This window comes from Cydia fagiglandana, chromosome Z, assembly GCF_963556715.1.
Source record: "Cydia fagiglandana chromosome Z, ilCydFagi1.1, whole genome shotgun sequence".
Lineage (NCBI taxonomy): Eukaryota > Metazoa > Arthropoda > Insecta > Lepidoptera > Tortricidae > Cydia > Cydia fagiglandana.
This window is the reverse complement of record NC_085959.1, coordinates 14,209,565-14,227,561: the sequence shown is the minus strand read 5'-3', so window position 1 is coordinate 14,227,561 and position 17,997 is coordinate 14,209,565. Positions and strand designations below refer to the sequence as shown.

Sequence of the window (17,997 nt, the reverse complement as noted above, 5' to 3'; positions counted from 1 at the left end):
AACCTGACGTTAACAAATAGTATGGTGCTACGGGCCCTCATTAATCTCATTATGTCAAAATTCAGTTCGTAGGTCGTAGCTATATGAAAATAATTATAATCCTACATTTCATAGTTAGGAAATAGCATAAATAATGAAATCAAAATGCAACGATAATCATAATTCAAACTATTATGATACTTTACGCCGAACTAAGAATGTTGGCTTGGGCTAGTATGGTAGTATTATTGAAAAGAATACCTGGACCGTCCCTTTACACTTTCTTTTTTTACTTTATACTAAAATAACACGCACTGCGCCAGCGTTGAAAATAGGTACAGCCCGTTTTGGCGTGGGAAGAGCCTTTGGAGTAATGGGATGTATTAGCTGAACATACATAGGACCCAAATCGGTAGCTCTTATGATCGTCTATCATTGGTCTTCGTACCTACTGAAAGTAACTCCGTGTATTGGAGCATTTCACGGGCTGTCCCGTACAAACGCATTTTATTTCCTGTGTTGCGACTTTTTTTCGGCATAGCAGGCGATTATTTTTCTGTGCATATTTTTGACCATTTGTTTTAGAAAAGGAAACTCTTATACCTGCAAATCTTCAGAACATTCGCGTTTGTACGGGACAAACGGTAGAGAATTTCATGGAATGCTTCTATTGCTGATAAGTAAGTACTCACGAATTCGATTTGCTTGACGTAAAGCATGGGGTTGTTGTTGGCCTGTATAAGTGGTTTTCCGGAGTTGAATATCGCGCAGATCACCAGCCCCAGTGAAAACATGTCCGACAAGATGTTGCAGTTGCCGTTCGTCTGCACCTCGGGAGCTGCGCAGAGCAAGCAAGGAAAGTAACAGATGACATGAGCGAAGCGAGTTTCGTAATCAAGGATCACGAGTGTTTTGTTGCCTACCTAATTATGTTCAACTACATATAGGTACACCGAATGGATTTGCGGCATTATTCCTCTGGCGCGGAGTTTAGGTGACATCAGGCACTCATACCTTCGCATCCTAACATAAAAAAGTCCCTACTTAAAACTAAACTAAACTAAAGATTAAAGCACATTAACTCATACTTCCATGTTCATTCAAAATAATAAAATAATTTGTGCACCCTGTTTGTACCCACCCACCATGAAAATTTTTAAAGTTGTGTAGTCATTTATTTTATTAAGTAGTTTTCACACGATCAATATACAACGGACTTGTATGAACGAGACATAGATATCAAATCATTGATCTGTCAATCTTAGGTACTCCATCCTATAGCTTGAAATGATAGGTATAGCTCGTAGTGTAGACCCGGCTTGGATAATTAGCTGGGTGCACTATTTGCAATGATTTTTAAAACATGTTTTTAAACATAAAAACTAAATATAAATAGATTTTCTAACAACTTCCCGTCCGCAAAGAGTACAATAACGATATACGAGTATATATTTACTTACATTTACGTTTAAAATAATTCTCATTAATAGTTTTTTCTAAGCCACATGTTTACTACTTATATTAATTTGAGACAAGTTATTTTTAATCAAGTATGTCGCACTTGGAGTAATATAATTCCTAGTAGAAGTTTCGTGATAGGTAGGTAGTTGTTAAAACTTTGACGATCTCGTGCGCCGTTCTGCACATGCCGTTAGGTACATTAAACCAAAACTTCCTAAGCTCGTCCGAGGTTGTCTAGCCTCAATTTAACTTTGTGGAATACAGCATACTTATATAGGTAAGCTTAAAATCTTAAATCGCATCTTCATATATTATTAAATAGCTATCCATGCCGTAATCGGCAACGGCGACCCCAGCTTATCACGAGCGTGAGCTCTAATATGGCTTGCAAAGCCGAACTTCTCTTAAAAATTCTGTCGCAGGTGGGGCAGTAAAGTTGACTTCATATACCTACCTACATATTACAAAGTTCCCGTCATATTAAAAGAATTGGCGTCTAGAGGAATTTCAATTGACGACTGGTCTGGCCTAGTGTATAGTGACCCTGTCTGCGAAGCCGATGATCTTGGGTTCGAATCCCGGTAAGGGCATTTATTTTGTGTGATAACACAGATAAATATTTGTTCCTGAGGATTCTGTCATGGTTGTAATCTATGTATATAAGTATCTATTTAACTGTATAAGTATGTATATCGTCGCCTAGGACCCGTAGTACAAGCTTTGCTTAGATTGGGGCTAGGTTGATCTGTTAAGATGTTCCGTAATACTTATTAATTTATACTGCGTGTTTCTACAGGAGAGACGTGAACCTAAGGGAATACCTATTAATATAGATTGAAACTTATGATCGACATTAGGTAAGTATCTCTTATGTTAAATTGATAAAATGTACGGGAGTTTCCTAATGTAAGAAAATAAAATAATACAATTTGTGTAATGAATGTATTAGAAATCACTGTTATATCTAATACATTTTCAATCTAATCTCGATATGTCATTAGCATATTCCGGAATAGATAAATGTAGTGTTCAACTGGTGTGGGTATTTGCATTTTAAATCACGTACGGGACTGTACACGAGTATTTCTGTATTCAAATTGCATTTTGCTATGATGCGTCTAGGGACGGACATGTCGGACACGTGTAACAATACTAAGTATTTTTTTAATGTCTGAACAACTACATATTCCTTGAAAGTAAAAGTTTACAACTGTATCCTTACTTTTTATTTAAAAAAAAAACTCTTTATTCCTGGATGTAGCTTATAGCGGTCGGCTTGTAATGCTTCATTACTCCTATTACTGTACACTTACCCAAATAATCAAGGTTTGGTTGGGCAATCTTGGCCACTTTGATAGACCACGGGGCAACTGTCAGCATCTCTGTGGGGTCATCTCCAAGAATATTTTCTGAAACAAACATAAATATGAAATGTAGTTTCGCTAAACGGATGGCACAATCTTAGCTCAGTCATTCGAAGTTAAACCCTTAATAAAATTTAACTTGGTTATCTAAATAGAAAGGCTGTGGAAAACGTAGGTAGAAAGTCCGCGGGCAAGGCGCTAATTTCGTATGTCAACGCATGCGAGAGCGATGTGAACAGAAACCTCGTCGACATCAGCTGCCACTCCGTTGGCGGTTGAGGAACGGCAGTTACCCAAACACGTAAAAAACCTAGTTACCGCATCCCGATTGAAACTTTGTTAGATGATAGTTTAGATGCTATTGTAAATATAAAATCGTTAGCTTTTTTACGTATAGCGTTGGAAAGACCGCCAGCTGATCACATGAACATGTAAAAAATTGTCAGATGGAAGTTGAAATGCTATTATGAATAGTATCGTCAGCCGGCTATATCGCGGTGGAAGGACCGTCTCCTGTTGGACATAAGGCAGAAGCCAGATGAGAGCTATCTATTTAATTGCACCAGGAAAAATAATACTTCGTTTAAAAAAAGTATTGAGACGGAAATATGCTTTCAAGCCTAAACAAATAACCAAAGTACTAGAATGCACCCTTGTAATTATCAGAAAGAGCAGAAACATTGCCTACTGCTGTAAAAATCCATTTACCGTTCACAAAGTGAAATTTATTCGGTTGTTGAGTAAATATTCGAGTGAAGCGTCTACGAATAAGATTGTAAAGAGGCAGCTCGTTACGGGAGTTAAAAGAAAATAAACGACGAGGAAATGTGCCCCCAGGAAATACCGTTTGTCGTCGCGCCGTCGCCTGCTGATCGTTCCTCAACAATACACTATAAGAATTGAATTTTTATTTATAAAAAAAGTGTTTCTTTTAAGGAAGCTACGTGTGAGAACGACTTGTAAAACGTGAGTCAATGAAATATTGCTACAACTGACGAAATACGTGAGGAATTTTCATATTTTATTATCTGTACGTTTTAGAATACCTAAGTATTTAAAGGAGCCCCTTCTTTGCTGTTACGATCTGCGGGGAGGCGACTGGTCTTTATCGTTATTTATTACGACTGTCGTCTAAGTTTACACTTAGGTGTTCCATTTTTCACTGAGCTCATCGAGTATATTAGCCTAAGATACATACATAGGTGACTAAACTTTTTGAATCCCACGGGATTATTTGCTGATCCATGAAACAATAAATAAAAGCTAGCTTATTTTTTTTCATATCATAGGGACAACATAAAGAGACAATATTACCAGAAGGTTACACCCGCCAAGGTGTAAGGAATCTTTAGAGTATCTGGAATTTAATATATTAGGTACTAGGCTATTCGGCGAAAGCGTTGAACACAATACTGGGATATTTGATAGAATCGAGTCAGTGGCGATAGGATGGCCTTAAACTAATTAAGAACATTCCAAGTTTAAGTACAATGCCGGACCGCGCTCGGGATCCTGCGCCCGTAATCCCATATCAAGCAGGACTGGAAAATAGCGCGGGATGTAAGAATACTACATAGATTGGAAGTCTTAGTATGAAATTGTACAGTGGACATAGGTAATGAGGGAGATCTTTAATGTGCTCTCAGGACATAATCATCAGGCTCTTGCCAGCATTCTTGTAAAAATACTAACTAAATACGGTTGAACGTTAATGGATATTGCCGTTAGATGTGAACATTCGTACCAAGACTTTTTATTTTTATTTTTTTTTATTATTTATTTATTAACATAAAAATATTCACCTTATACAATTACAGTGTCCCACAAAACAGTTTACACGGTTTGACTGTGGGATCGTGCAGTCTCTACTCTCTTATGTATATTAGAAAAAAAAAGTTAACATCTATCATTACTAATAAAATAATGCTTATCAATTGCTATACGCGATTTACGAGGTAACTACGCAGCTTTTTACCAAATATTACTTTATTGGCTTCCTGTCTGATGTCAGAGGGCAGGCTGTTGAGTATGTAGTATGTATATTATAAACATATATTGTCTCATAGACCTTATTGAATGTATTTGAGCAGATAATAAATATTTTTTTCTAATTTTTGCGGGAATATTAGGTACGTATCTCAGATAATTTTTATTTCATTCATTTACTATTATCTGTAAAATTAATAGATGTGATAATGGCAAAATGACCATACAACAGATTACTAATGATTTTATACTCTTACAACAGAATGCTTAATACTACTAAAAAAAATCACATACCGATATGCGTGTTCATTGAAGAACACGAATCAGTGGGAAATTACTATTGTGGGATACAAAACTTGTTTAAAATGGCACAGTGGTTAGTAAACGTTTCGTGACCACGAAATAGGAATACAAATTCATTTAGCACTCGAATGGCTGAACAGCCGTGTAAGCTGTGCAACACAAACAGGATACTTATTTAGTCCCAATTTCCTAGTAAAAATGCTACACACAGTTTACTAGGAAATAGCACTAAATTTAATTCTAAAGTTACGCTTCATATCTAGAGCCAAAGCTGGAATTTAAATGGGTTAAGTGCTTCGCAAAGAGTCTTTAATTTTTTTCTAAAGTTAACATAACATTTGATCAAGCTTGTCAAGACTCACCAATAAACTCTAAGCCAAAAAGTTTCCATGTACCGCGCCTGGTCACGATGATGACTTGCGGGCACACGTTGCGGTGAATCTGGCGCGCCGTGTAGTGTAGGTAGTGCAGCGCCTCGATGATCTGCGTGATCAGATTAAAAAATCAATCACCAATTTTATTGTTGGACTTTAAAGCTCGCGTATATAAGATTTTGAAACTAAACTTTACTTCGCACAGTCATTGTACACCTACAAATCTATCGACTCCTTGGTGGTCTCGGGGAAAAATCATAGTGGCCATATACCCTCGCACACGTAAACGATACCTACAGCATTGTTGCAGTCGCGATACAGCATCGATACACAAAGTCACGATTAAGTATCGATACAGCTGGCAATCTGCCTGTCTGAGCCTGCACAGCCTCCCTGTTCCACTCTTTCTATACTTTCTCGACACACAGCCAGCCGTAACGCGCGCGGCTGTCAGCCGTATTCGAACAATGAGATACGTCAAATACTAGATATTGAAAAGATATGGAATAGACATGTCAGTGTCAAACAAGTGTCAAAAGTGATATTTTTGTTTGAAGAAATGTAAATTTTGACACTTATTTGACTTTTTGACACTGACATATCTAATCCATATCGTTTCAATATCTAGTATGTATTTGACGTATCTCATTGTTCGAATACGGCTGACAGCCGCGCGCGCGTTACTAGCAATGCAGAATCGATACCTATAAGTCACGCGTTGGCATCACTGCATTTTCCTCTTTGTAAAATGTGTCTACTGGTTTTTAACACATTTAGCTATCTATTATAATTTCTGGTTTTCCATCAGTGTCCCCATTAGGGTTACGTACTTACGTACCTACAAAGCATGATGATAATTACTTATCCATAGATTTACCTAACCCAGGCGTGGCTCACTCCGCGATTTCGTCGCTTTGCTACAGATAGTTAAAAGTACATCCGTTCGGCCCCAATTTTGGGGTTTGCCATAAGCCGCGCGTCGCGCTGTCGCCACCTAGCGGCCATATCTGTGCTGCTCGTGAAAGACGCGTTTTGTTAGAGAGTGAGTCTTCTGTGCCTAGTACTATTATTTATTCTGTGCCTAACCCAACAAAACGCAACATTGCATACGTTTTACCCCGGAATCATAAATTAACCCCGGTTCAAAGTTTGTTATAAAATAACACTTTTATTCCTGGGAGCTACACAACTTATCCAATTTAGGAAGAAATTTTACCGTCGGCCGAATTTTTAAACGTTCGTCACCTAACTTACCGGTCTTGTCAGTATTGGTTTCAGAAACCTTATGCATCCGTAACGGCCGAACTTAATTAAATTTCGCTAAACAAAGGCCAAAAGTTAGATGAAAACAACTTTTCTTTATTATATCTTAATAAAGCGTAGAACAAGAGATGTATATTCCCAGGAACTTAGGTACAGTGAGACTTTTTTGAATAATGCTTTGAATAGGTGCTTAAATATTACATTATTTTTTTCTCTGAAACAGGTGATCGGACGCTAATTGAAATAAATTTATTGATATTTAATAAAAACAACAACAGATTAAAAAGAAACATATAGCACCTTTAGTTTTCAAATCTTCCGTCTTTTTTACTGACAAACTGGCCAGACTTCATGACATCTTGTAAAACTGTCAAACTACGCTCCGTACTGAAAATTCCTAGAAAAAATAAGTCTTCTCATATACCTATGTATCAGAATCCAGAAACTTTCAGTACGGCCCACGTATCGGTCAATATCGACATCGAAACCAAACTCAAAGAGCACGTTTGTACACCGTTTACTACCTACTCTTATTTTATAGATTCGGTTCGTAGGAATTTAAGTGAAAGATTCTCGGCCTTTAGTATCGTTGAACCTAGTACTAAATTGGCTAAAGTAGGTAAAGTGAGTCTTACTTTATACAAAATACGCCAAGATATCTTGGAAAAGGGGTGTACTACATTATTAGAGGCAATTAATATTTACTCGCGATAAATACCTACTCAGGAAAATAACATTATAATAGAATATTAAAAGATGAATAATATTACATTCAATTTTAGTCGTGAGAACTATAAGCTTAATAAGTAGGTAAATAAACACTACAAAGTGTTCATAACCAAGTTACAGAAAACTGTTTTATACTGTATGTCGTAAGTCTTGTAGGCACTCGAAGAGATGTTAAGCTGAACAATAGTTTTACATTTAATTTAAACAAGGAGGTACTTACATAAATTCAAAACTCTCAAGAGAGTTGCAGCAGCTCTCTCTGGTTATTTTAAAGCTACTTATCTAAAACTATCGTAAGTAGATATCTTTTACAAAAAAACCGGCCTAGTGATGCGAGTCGGACTCGCGTTCTAAGGGTTCCGTACATTAATCAATTTTTAACGATTTATTTTTTATATGTGAAACGCGAGTGATAAGCCCTTAAAAACCCGTAGGGGTCGGATCAAAAACTAAGTAATTAGTTCGACTATATATTTCTAATAGGTTTTGCTGACATCTATGGGTAAAGACCTATTTTAATGTATTTTTTTTTTCAAAATTTTAGAGCCAGGGTCCGATTTTTGAAATTCGACCGCTCGATTTCGTGTATTTCGTTCAATAATATCTCCACTACTATGCATTTATATTCTACTAATAAAATTGAAAACGAGTGGTCAATACCACTCGATTCCAAATTTCTATCGCTCTTATTTCAAAAATTAGCATTTCGCCGTTTTCCACCGATTTCCGAGTGACGAAATCGAGCGATCGAAATTCAAAAATCGGCCCCCTGTAGTTTCGGAGATAAAGGGGGGGGGGGATGGTCATTTTCTGCCTATTTTCTTCAATTACTTCTAAACTGTTAACTCTAAAATTATAAAAAAATCACATTCATCTCTTTTATTTGATATCTAACACGATATACTTTGAAATACCTACTTATTTTTTTTATTTTCTTATTTACGCCCCAAAAGTGTGTTAAAATTCATTTGTTTACGTTACATCCCCGTCTTTGGGTCACAAACTTACATATGTGTACCAAATTTCAACTTAATTGGTTTAGTAGTTTCGGAGAAAATAGGCTGTGACAGACGGACAGACAGACACACAGACAGACGCACGAGTGATCCTATAAGGGTTCCGTTTTTTCCTTTTGAGGTACGAAACCCTAAAAACGCCAAATATTTAATCAGTTAATGTTGCGTTTCGATATAAATGAGAATACACAAAAAACTGTCAATTTCTCGCTCTAAATAAGCATTTATCATATTAGGTGTATACTTGTATAGGTACCTAATCTAAATGTACCTACAAATATTTATACAAATTTTCTTTCACATTGTAACCAATATTATTGCATATTTTGAATATACTAAGGTAAAGTACCTATCGACTTTCCAACATCCTTTAGTATAAGGTTAAGTAAATCTTAATATCCATTGCGGGCGAGTGCTAACGTCTCCAGGGTGTAGCTACTAAAAGGGCGGATAAACTTGAGTAGATCCATTTCCATGGAGACGCATGCGGTCGTACCTCGTAACTATATTCACAAAACGTTATAACTTTCTTTGTATGACGGTGTATTCAATACTTATAATTATGTTTCATTAATTTATATTTGGACATAAATATTTTCATGGTTTTACCTCTTTCTACTCGTATATTTAGGAAATAATTAAAAAAAAAACACTCAGTTTCCTGTTTGCTCTTCTTAATACCGTAATACATACTTATACTTCTTACGTACATATCTATAGGATATATATTTCAATTAAAAGTATGCAACAGAAGTGTTATAATAATATAGATTTTAGGTACTTTGGACGTACCTACGCGTGGTGTAAGCATTTATAAGGACTAGATCAATCATATTATTGAGAAGCACAGGCAAACGGACGGCTACACAATTAGGTAGGTTTCCATTCTATACCAGAACTAAGATCTCTGTCCATAATACTAATTAGGAGTTGATAAAACCCACGTACACCACACGAGTCATAGTATGGCGATAACTTGATACACGCAAGTTGTTAGTTGTTAATACATTATTAAATTAAATAAATATTTTAGGACAATTTTACACAGATCGATTGAATCCCACAGTAAGCTCAATAAGGCTTGTGTTATGATAAAGTATACACAAATATATAAATACTTATATACATAGAATACATCCATAACTCAGGAACAAATATTTGTGATGAACACACAAATAAATGGAATCGAACCCGGGACCTCTTGTTTCGTAGGCAGGGTTACTAACGACTAGGCTGGGAGGAAGTAGGAACCTTACTATGGTTGGCAAAAGTTCAACACGTATAAAAGTGATAGAAGTAATTATAATTAGAAATAATCTGCGAAAATAAGGCAAATAAAATAAAATAAATTAAAATAAATAATAATAAATTAATGTTAGTGAATGTAAGAAATACTTAGTATTTTAAGTATGTAGTTGAGAACCGATTATTTAAATAAAATCCATTTCCGCATCCTAACAAGCTGATAATCCTATTAGTACTTGCTACTTAGGTGTATGTGGATCCTAATACCGCTGTTTTGATTAAACTCCATTGAATGGATCGATTGAATCGAATCAGTGTGACGTTACGTCTACTTAAGATGGATTATGAGATTAACGGGGCCTTTGCTGTTGAACACGGAGTCTCTTAGAATGGCGTTAGTCCGTCTTTAGAAGGTTGCTTGATTAATTTGATAATGTTCTAAATTATACAGTGGGTTTTCTGTAACAGGAGCAATAAATTAAACTGTAGGCTGTACGCCTCAAACTGACCAACATTTGTTCATCAACTTTAAAAAATGTAGTTTTTAAGCCTTTAGTTTAAATTATTGCTCCTGTTACAGGAAGCACCTTATATAACTTAGTAACCAATGGGAAAGGAAACGGCAGCAATAACAGGGATTGTAACAGTGTAATAAAAAAACAAGTTTGTTTTCTTGCAACCTGAATTGTACAAATAAAAATGAAATTACATTATTAAATTGTTTTCACCACACCAGCTCGGAAAGCCTTACTTTGCACTTCAAAAACTGATAGCAAAGTTGCATTTTATTCACATGTGAGGCAAAGTAATCAAATACAAATTTTGAGTTGTTTTCTTATGTTTGCTGGCAACCCTCGCAAGCAACGCTCAAGATTCCATTTTTCGAACCACTCGCTACGCTCGTGGTTCAATTTTGGAATCTTTCGCTTGCTAGGGTATCAATATTAGTACGAGCGAAAAAACAACAACTTTGCCCCCTCCTAAAACAAATAACTATTACGTCATTTAATAAGGTAACACTGTAACAGAATAGTAGTTTATGTGACTGCTACATAATGAAAGGCATTAAAATACGAGTGTGGGTTTCACACGAGGATCACACGAGTGTTTTAATGCCTAATTATGTACAGTTACATACACTACTTTATCTACACACATATTATTACCTTCTATTATATATTCACTAACCTCATATTTCAACCGACATCCATCGTTGCTGTCTGACTTAACTCGCAGATTTGAGAGGTGGCGGCTCCTAAATATCTTTTTATCACTCATTTTACACGATACTTTTGCTTAAAGTTTGTTTAAAAACAACTATCAAATCAATTTTATAACCTAAAACTAATTAAAAGATGAAACTGTAAGTCAAATGGCGGTAAATGAAAACTTTTTTTCACAAATGTCACGCATCCGTAGTTTTTTTTAATTCATAGACAAAAGAATGAAGTCCCTATTCTCATGCCACTCGAGATCAAATGTCGTACGGTTTATATTAAAAAATATACCGAATTGACGTTTCGTATCGATAATTGTTTTAATATCTATGGATACTAGAATAGACACCCACTTGAGTTTTGACAGCTGTTCCAAATTTAAAACTCATAACCTTACAAAAATCTGTAAAGTTATAACTTTAAAGTACAAATTTTACCTACTACCACAGATAAGAAAGTTCTCATAGTAAAATTGGTTGTGATAATGCTGGTCATTTCCTACGGTTTCTGAATGCATTTTAGAGCAGTAATGATATGTGCGTAGATAAAATAAATAAACCTTGTACAAATCTGCGTCTGAAATTGAATGTCGAATGCTGCTTCCGAGGACCAAAGAGATATCGGTTGTGGAAGAGATATATACCAAGGCCTATTGACTTCCTTGGAATGACGTGACCCTTCATAATTGTACATGTGTGCTCCGTTTCTAGAGCTGGATTGCCAGTAATTACCATAAAAATATTTTACTACAGCAACATTTCTCCCAACTGGCTCTCTATAACTTTGGGAACAAATCAAATTACTTATTTCATCACATAATTATTTTGATTCGTGTCAACCAATTATGTAAATTATTATTTTTTCAATATAAAATTTTACGAAAACCTATTTCAATTTGTTTTTTCTTTATTCATAATCTTTGACAATGTCGCTGTCGATCTTCTGTCGTCGACGCCCAAATTTTAAGAATTATTGTTAACAAAACATTATTATGGACTACGGGAATGCACACCGAAAATGTGTGAAATGCGGAGCCACGGCTTCGCAAGATATGACAATAAAATTTCACCGGTTTCCGAAGCCGGGAATAGGACATAATATTTTAAGGTACCTACCTAAATATTTTCATTCTGAAAATAAATTTATACATCGATTGGACTCCTGGGCATAGGCAGTTGCACATAATAGTTGTACATAATAGAATGTATACCCCGGGTTGGCTATAGAATAGAGCCGCAGGATTTTGCGGGGAGGTGTGTGTGGGGGGTGGGGGTGAAAAACAAACCCCTTGATGAAAAACATATCCATTGGGTCTTGGTGCCATTCACGCATTTTTAGGGTTCCGTACCCAAAGGGTAAAACGGGACCCTATTACTAAGACTTCGCTGTCCGTCCGTCCGTCCGTCCGTCCGTCCGTCCACCCGTCCGTCCGTCCGTCCGTCTGTCACCAGGCTGTATCTCACGAACCGTGATAGCTAGACAGTTGAAATTTTCACAGATGATGTATTTCTGTTGCTCCGCTATAACAACAAATACTAAAAACAGAATAAAATAAAGATTTAAATGGGGCTCCCATACAACAAACGTGATTTTTGACCAAAGTTAAGCAACGTCGGGAGTGGTCAGTACTTGGATGGGTGACCGTTTTTTTTTTGTTTTTTTTTTGTTTTTGTTTTGCATTATGGTACGGAACCCTTCGTGCGCGAGTCCGACTCGCACTTGCCCGGTTTTTTTATATGGTTTTAGGGTTCGGTACCCAAAGGGTCTGTACTCCACTCCACTGTCCGTCTGTCTGTCCGTCTATCTGTCACCGTGAACCGTGATAGCTATTAGACAGTTAAAATTTTCACAGATGATTATATTTCTGTTTTTCTCTGACAACAAATACAAAAAAGTACGGAACCCTCGGTGGGTGAGTCCGACTCGCACTTGTCCAGTTTTTTTTAGTTTAATGCACTATTAACTGGCTGGCTCTGGCTACGTCCTTGATTGGACTGGAGATTCACAAGTTCGAATCTTGGTCGATCCCATGAATTTTGTCCATTTCTTTGAATCAAAGGAATATTGAATATTACCCACAGCAGTGATTCTAAGATTGTCGCTTATTCTATTTCTGTGATACCCCCCATATAACCATTCCAGTCGCAGAATCATCAAAGTGGTAACTAAATGTCAGATGTGTCGTAACAGAGTCCACACAATGTGTCTAGAATTGTTTCGAAACAAAGTGTCGTCGCCGTGTGTACACTTTTCCGTAACAAGGTGTCGACACATTTGTGTGCACTTTGCGTGCGGTTTGCGACTAAATCTGACAGCAAATTTGTGACAGCAAATGTCAATATAAAATACCTCTTGAAAACCAAGGTTTGTCAAACTACTATTAGTGTCTCGTGTGCTCGTAAGTAATTCTAGTAAGTCATCATGGGCGATGCAAATGATAATAATCGACCAAAACCATATAAACACCCAACACCCGTCAACCTTTTACAGAAAAGTTTTTAAAGAAATGCAATAAGCTACTTAGGTCAGCCAACGAATGCTCAAAAAAGTTGTAGAGGGAAATGCTCGGAACACAATTTTTGACTCTGTAACTTGGTTTGGACAAGTTAGGAGGTGAACATATCAAAAGTCCCCGGCCGTAGCCCTTGACCGGGGGGAAGAGAGGGGGCTTTGAATGTCCCATTTTCCGGTTTTTCGATTATATCTCGGAAACTATGCATCTTAGCGACATGGCCACTTATACAAAATGAAAGTTAATTTAATTTGTTACAAGTTTATTTAGTCAATTTTTTCGATATGTTGAATAGTTTTTGAGATATCCGCTCTTGAAAGTTTATTTAGGGCTCTCAATTTTATCTTGATATATCTACATCAATGAAGGTGCTAGGCCGTGTATGGTATCGTTTTCGTATAAATCTGGGTTGCTGAATCCATTTAAGGTATCACATTGAAACCATTCCACAAAATTAAAAAAATCTTTTTAGGGTTCCGTACCTCAAAAGCAAAAAACGGAATCCTTATAGGATCACTCGTGCGTCTGTATGTCTGTCTGTCTGAATACACAAAATAGTTCTTTACCTATAGATGACAGGAAAACCTATTAGAAATGTGCAGTCAAGCGCGAGTCGGACTTAATGTACGGAACCCTTAATACGCGAGTCCGACTCGCACTTGGTCGGTTTTTTTAAACTCCTCTTGACGCTTAACCGCTGAACCGATTTCGTTGAAATTTGGTATAGAAATAGTTTGCGTCCCGGAACAGGACATAGGATAGATCTTATAACCAAAATCATCTTTTGAAGGTGTGAAAAGTGGCGTGGAAATTTGTACGGGAAATCAATAACCGCTGAACCGATTTATATTAAATTTGGGATGGTCTACATCTTTGATTTAGTTAAAAATGATAAAAAAAACATGACTTCAAACCTAATCTTAAACAGTATTAACTACAAGAAGTCAATTCTGAATTCCCCCCTACACCTCATTTCACACCTTTGAAGGATGATTTTTGAGATAACTTATTATGTCCTGTCTCGGGACTCAAAATATATGTGTACTAAATTTAAATTAAAACTGTTCAGCAGTTTAAGCGTGAAGAGGAGTTTAAAAGAAAGTAAGTTTATATGTTTTTACTTTGGAATGGTGTCAATGTGATACCATAACTAAATTTGGTACTGCGAATTTATACGAAAACGATACCAAACATGGCCTCGTAGCTTTACTGTTGTAGAAGTCAAAATAAAATTGAGAGCCCTAAATTCTTATTACTTGACCAAACTTGTGTAGAAGGAAAAGGAAAAATAAAAGTCTTCGGCAGGAATATAAGACACAAATATTTTTTTTTTTTGCGTTACTATTTCAATTATCAAATATAAACATACCTTGATTATATTATTCTAGTGAGATCCTCACAGATAAACAAAAACATTTAATTAAAAAATTACAAGGTCGAAATGTCACGGAACTTGTGAGAGTAATACGTGAAAAATAAAAACTTTTATGACAAAAAAATCTGGACACAATTTAAGAAGCATCCAATTGCGTCGAGGAATCATCTGTATTTTTGCTTGTTTCATTACCTCCTCGCTTCTTTTTTTGTCCTTTGTATTCTGTAGCAATTTGTTAGATCTGAAAATAAAGATAACTTGCGTCGTCACGGATGTCGATTTATAGGTTTTAGGGAGTGCAGAATTCGAAAACGATGATCATTTTATAATCCAAGATGGCCGCTACGTATTTTGTCATAAAAGTCGTCATGAATATCGTTTTATAGGTTTTAGGAAGTGCCGATTTCGAAAATGATGACCAGTTTGGAATCCAAGATGTGTGCCGTGCACTTTGTCATAAAAGTCGTCATGGATATCGTTTTATAGGTTTTAGGGAGTGCAAAATTCGAAAATGATGACCATTTTGGATTTCAAGATGTCTGCCGTGCACTTTGTCATATAAGCCGTCATAGATGTTGATTTATAGGTGTTAGGAAGAGCAGATTTCGAAAATGATGACCATGACCAACAAAACGACATCCATGTCGACTTTTAACATAGTGCATGGCCGCCATCTTCGATTCCAACATAGTTATTATTTTCGAAATCTGCGCTCCCTAAAACCTATAAAACGACAGCCATGACGACTTTAATGACATACTGCATGGCCGCCATTTTGGATTCCAAAATGGTCATCATTTTCGAAATCAGGGCCCCCTAAAACCTATAAAACGACACCCATGACAACTTTTATGACATAGTGCGTGGCCGCCATTTTGGATTCCAAAATGGCCATCATTTTCGAAATCTGCGTGCCCTAAAACCTACAAAACGACATCCATGACGACTTTTATGACATAGTGCATGGCCGCCATCTTGGTATCCAAAATGGTCATCGTTTTCGAAATCTGCGCCCCCTAAAACCTATAAAACGACACCCATGACGACTTTTATGACATAGTGCATGGCCGCCATTCTGGATTCCAAAATGGTCATCATTTTCGAAAGCGGGGCCCCCTAAAACCTATAAAACGACATCCATGACGACTTTTATAACATAGTGCATGGCCGCCATTTTGGAATCCAAAATGGTCATCGTTTTCGAAATCTGCGCCCCCTAAAACCTATAAAACGACACCCATGACGACTTTTATGACATAGTGCATGGCCACCATTTTGGAATCCAAAATGGTCATCATTTTCTAAATCTGCGCCCCCCAAAACCTATAAAACGACATCCATGACGACTTTTATGACATAGTGCATGGCCGCCATCTTGGAATCGAAAATGGTTATCGTTTTCGAAATCTGCGCCCCCCAAAACCTATAAAACGACACCCATGACGACTTTTATGACATAGTGCATGGCCGCCATTCTGGATTCCAAAATGGTCATCATTTTCTAAATCGGGGCCCCCTAAAACCTATAAAAGGACATCCATGACGACTTTTATGACATAGTGCATGGCCGCCATCTTGGAATCCAAAATGGTCATCATTTTTGAAATCTGCGCCTTCTAAAACCTATAAAACGACACCCCTGACGACTTTTATGGCATAGTGCATGGCCGCCATTTTGGATTCCAAAATGGTCATCATTTTTAAAATTGGGGCCCCCTAAAACGTATAAAACGACATCCATGACGACTTTTATGACACAGTGCATGGCCGCCATTTTGGATTCCAAAATGGTCATCATTTTCGAAATCGGCACTCCCTAAAACCTATAAATCGACACCCATCTCGACTTTTATGACAAAGTGTTTGGCTACCATCTGCATGCAAGACATTTCTATTATTTTTGCGTACAAAAATGGCCCCCTGTCAACTTCCAACCGAGATTTAATCGATAATTTATTCGATTAATGTTCAGATTAATTCAATTTCAATCTATGTTAGGTCGACTAAACTAATCGTGATTAAAATTTGAGGATTAACTTTTTTTATTCCATTAATTAGTCGAATAAACAGTTAATCTATTAAGTCCCATCTCTGTCATTTTTACACTTTGAGAATATCTGAAAACAAATGAACACAAGGAGCCATTTTGCAAATCCAGTAACTTTGTTATTACTTTTGACAGCGCGTGTCATGTGTCTACACAGAGTCGACACAAAGTCGAAACATTTGCGACTACTTTGTGACTGCAATATTTCTCAGCCTTAAACCATATTTATACATCATAATTAACAAGTTTCGTAGTATGTAAAGCGTTATTTCTGTTATTTAAGTATAGTATACGCATCGAAGTACTAAAAATGCATCAAATAATATATTTATGAACTCAAGCACTGAGAAGTAAACAATTTCATTTCCGGCTAAACTAAAACAATGTGGTGGCGCGTTGATTATATTACACTTAGTTTATCAAATCACTCGAGCAGTTTAATTCCCCATAATAATTTAAGTCCTATTGTAATATAAATGCAAACAATATATAATTACGTCTTGTAATCCGTTTTAGAGATGGCGTATTATGTCACTTATTTTTATTTAACTATTTTTCCATCTGACAGTTTCCATTTGACAGGAACAAAATGAACGAATGAACGAATGATTTTGGCATAAAGTAGTCGCAAACCCGAAACAATGTGTGCACACGGCGACCACACTTTATGTCACTTTGTGTCATGTGTCGACCCTTCCCCATTTCTGGTAACTGTGTCGACACGGCGACGACTCTGCGACTGGAATTGTGACCGAAACAGACGGTGTCGACACAAGATGTGTCTACACCGCGTCGTAACGGCGACTGGAAATGGTTGTATGGGCCAGCGGTCATCGAGTTACAAGGAAGTAAAGCTATAGGTGGGTACTAATTGATCTATATTACGTCGCTTCAAGATCGAGTAAGGAATGTCGAGATCCGTCGCCGCACCAAGGTCCATGACGTGGGTTTCGTCATAACCAAACTAAAATGGAATTGGGCAGGACATGTTGCTAGGCAGAGTGATGGCAGGTGGACTAAAATGTTAACAGAATGGTGGCCGCTTTCAAATGAAAGAAGCGCCTGGCGTCCGTTGGCTCGTTGGGTGGACGACATCCGGAAAATTGCGGGTCACTTCTGGATGAGA

The 17,997-nt window shown here is 36.9% G+C and overlaps 1 protein-coding gene across 1 annotated transcript in view; it reads right to left on the bottom strand.

Moving 5' to 3' along the window:
• Positions 1 to 17,997, bottom strand: part of LOC134678670 (SCY1-like protein 2) — a 132,696-nt gene that overhangs the window by 16,351 nt on the left and 98,348 nt on the right. The window contains exons 5-7 of the mRNA XM_063537316.1: positions 5,456 to 5,576; positions 2,754 to 2,849; positions 672 to 817 (exon numbers count right to left, since the gene is read on the bottom strand). Coding sequence (XP_063393386.1) covers positions 672 to 817; positions 2,754 to 2,849; positions 5,456 to 5,576 — 363 coding nt within the window. The remainder of the gene's footprint in view (positions 1 to 671; positions 818 to 2,753; positions 2,850 to 5,455; positions 5,577 to 17,997) is intronic.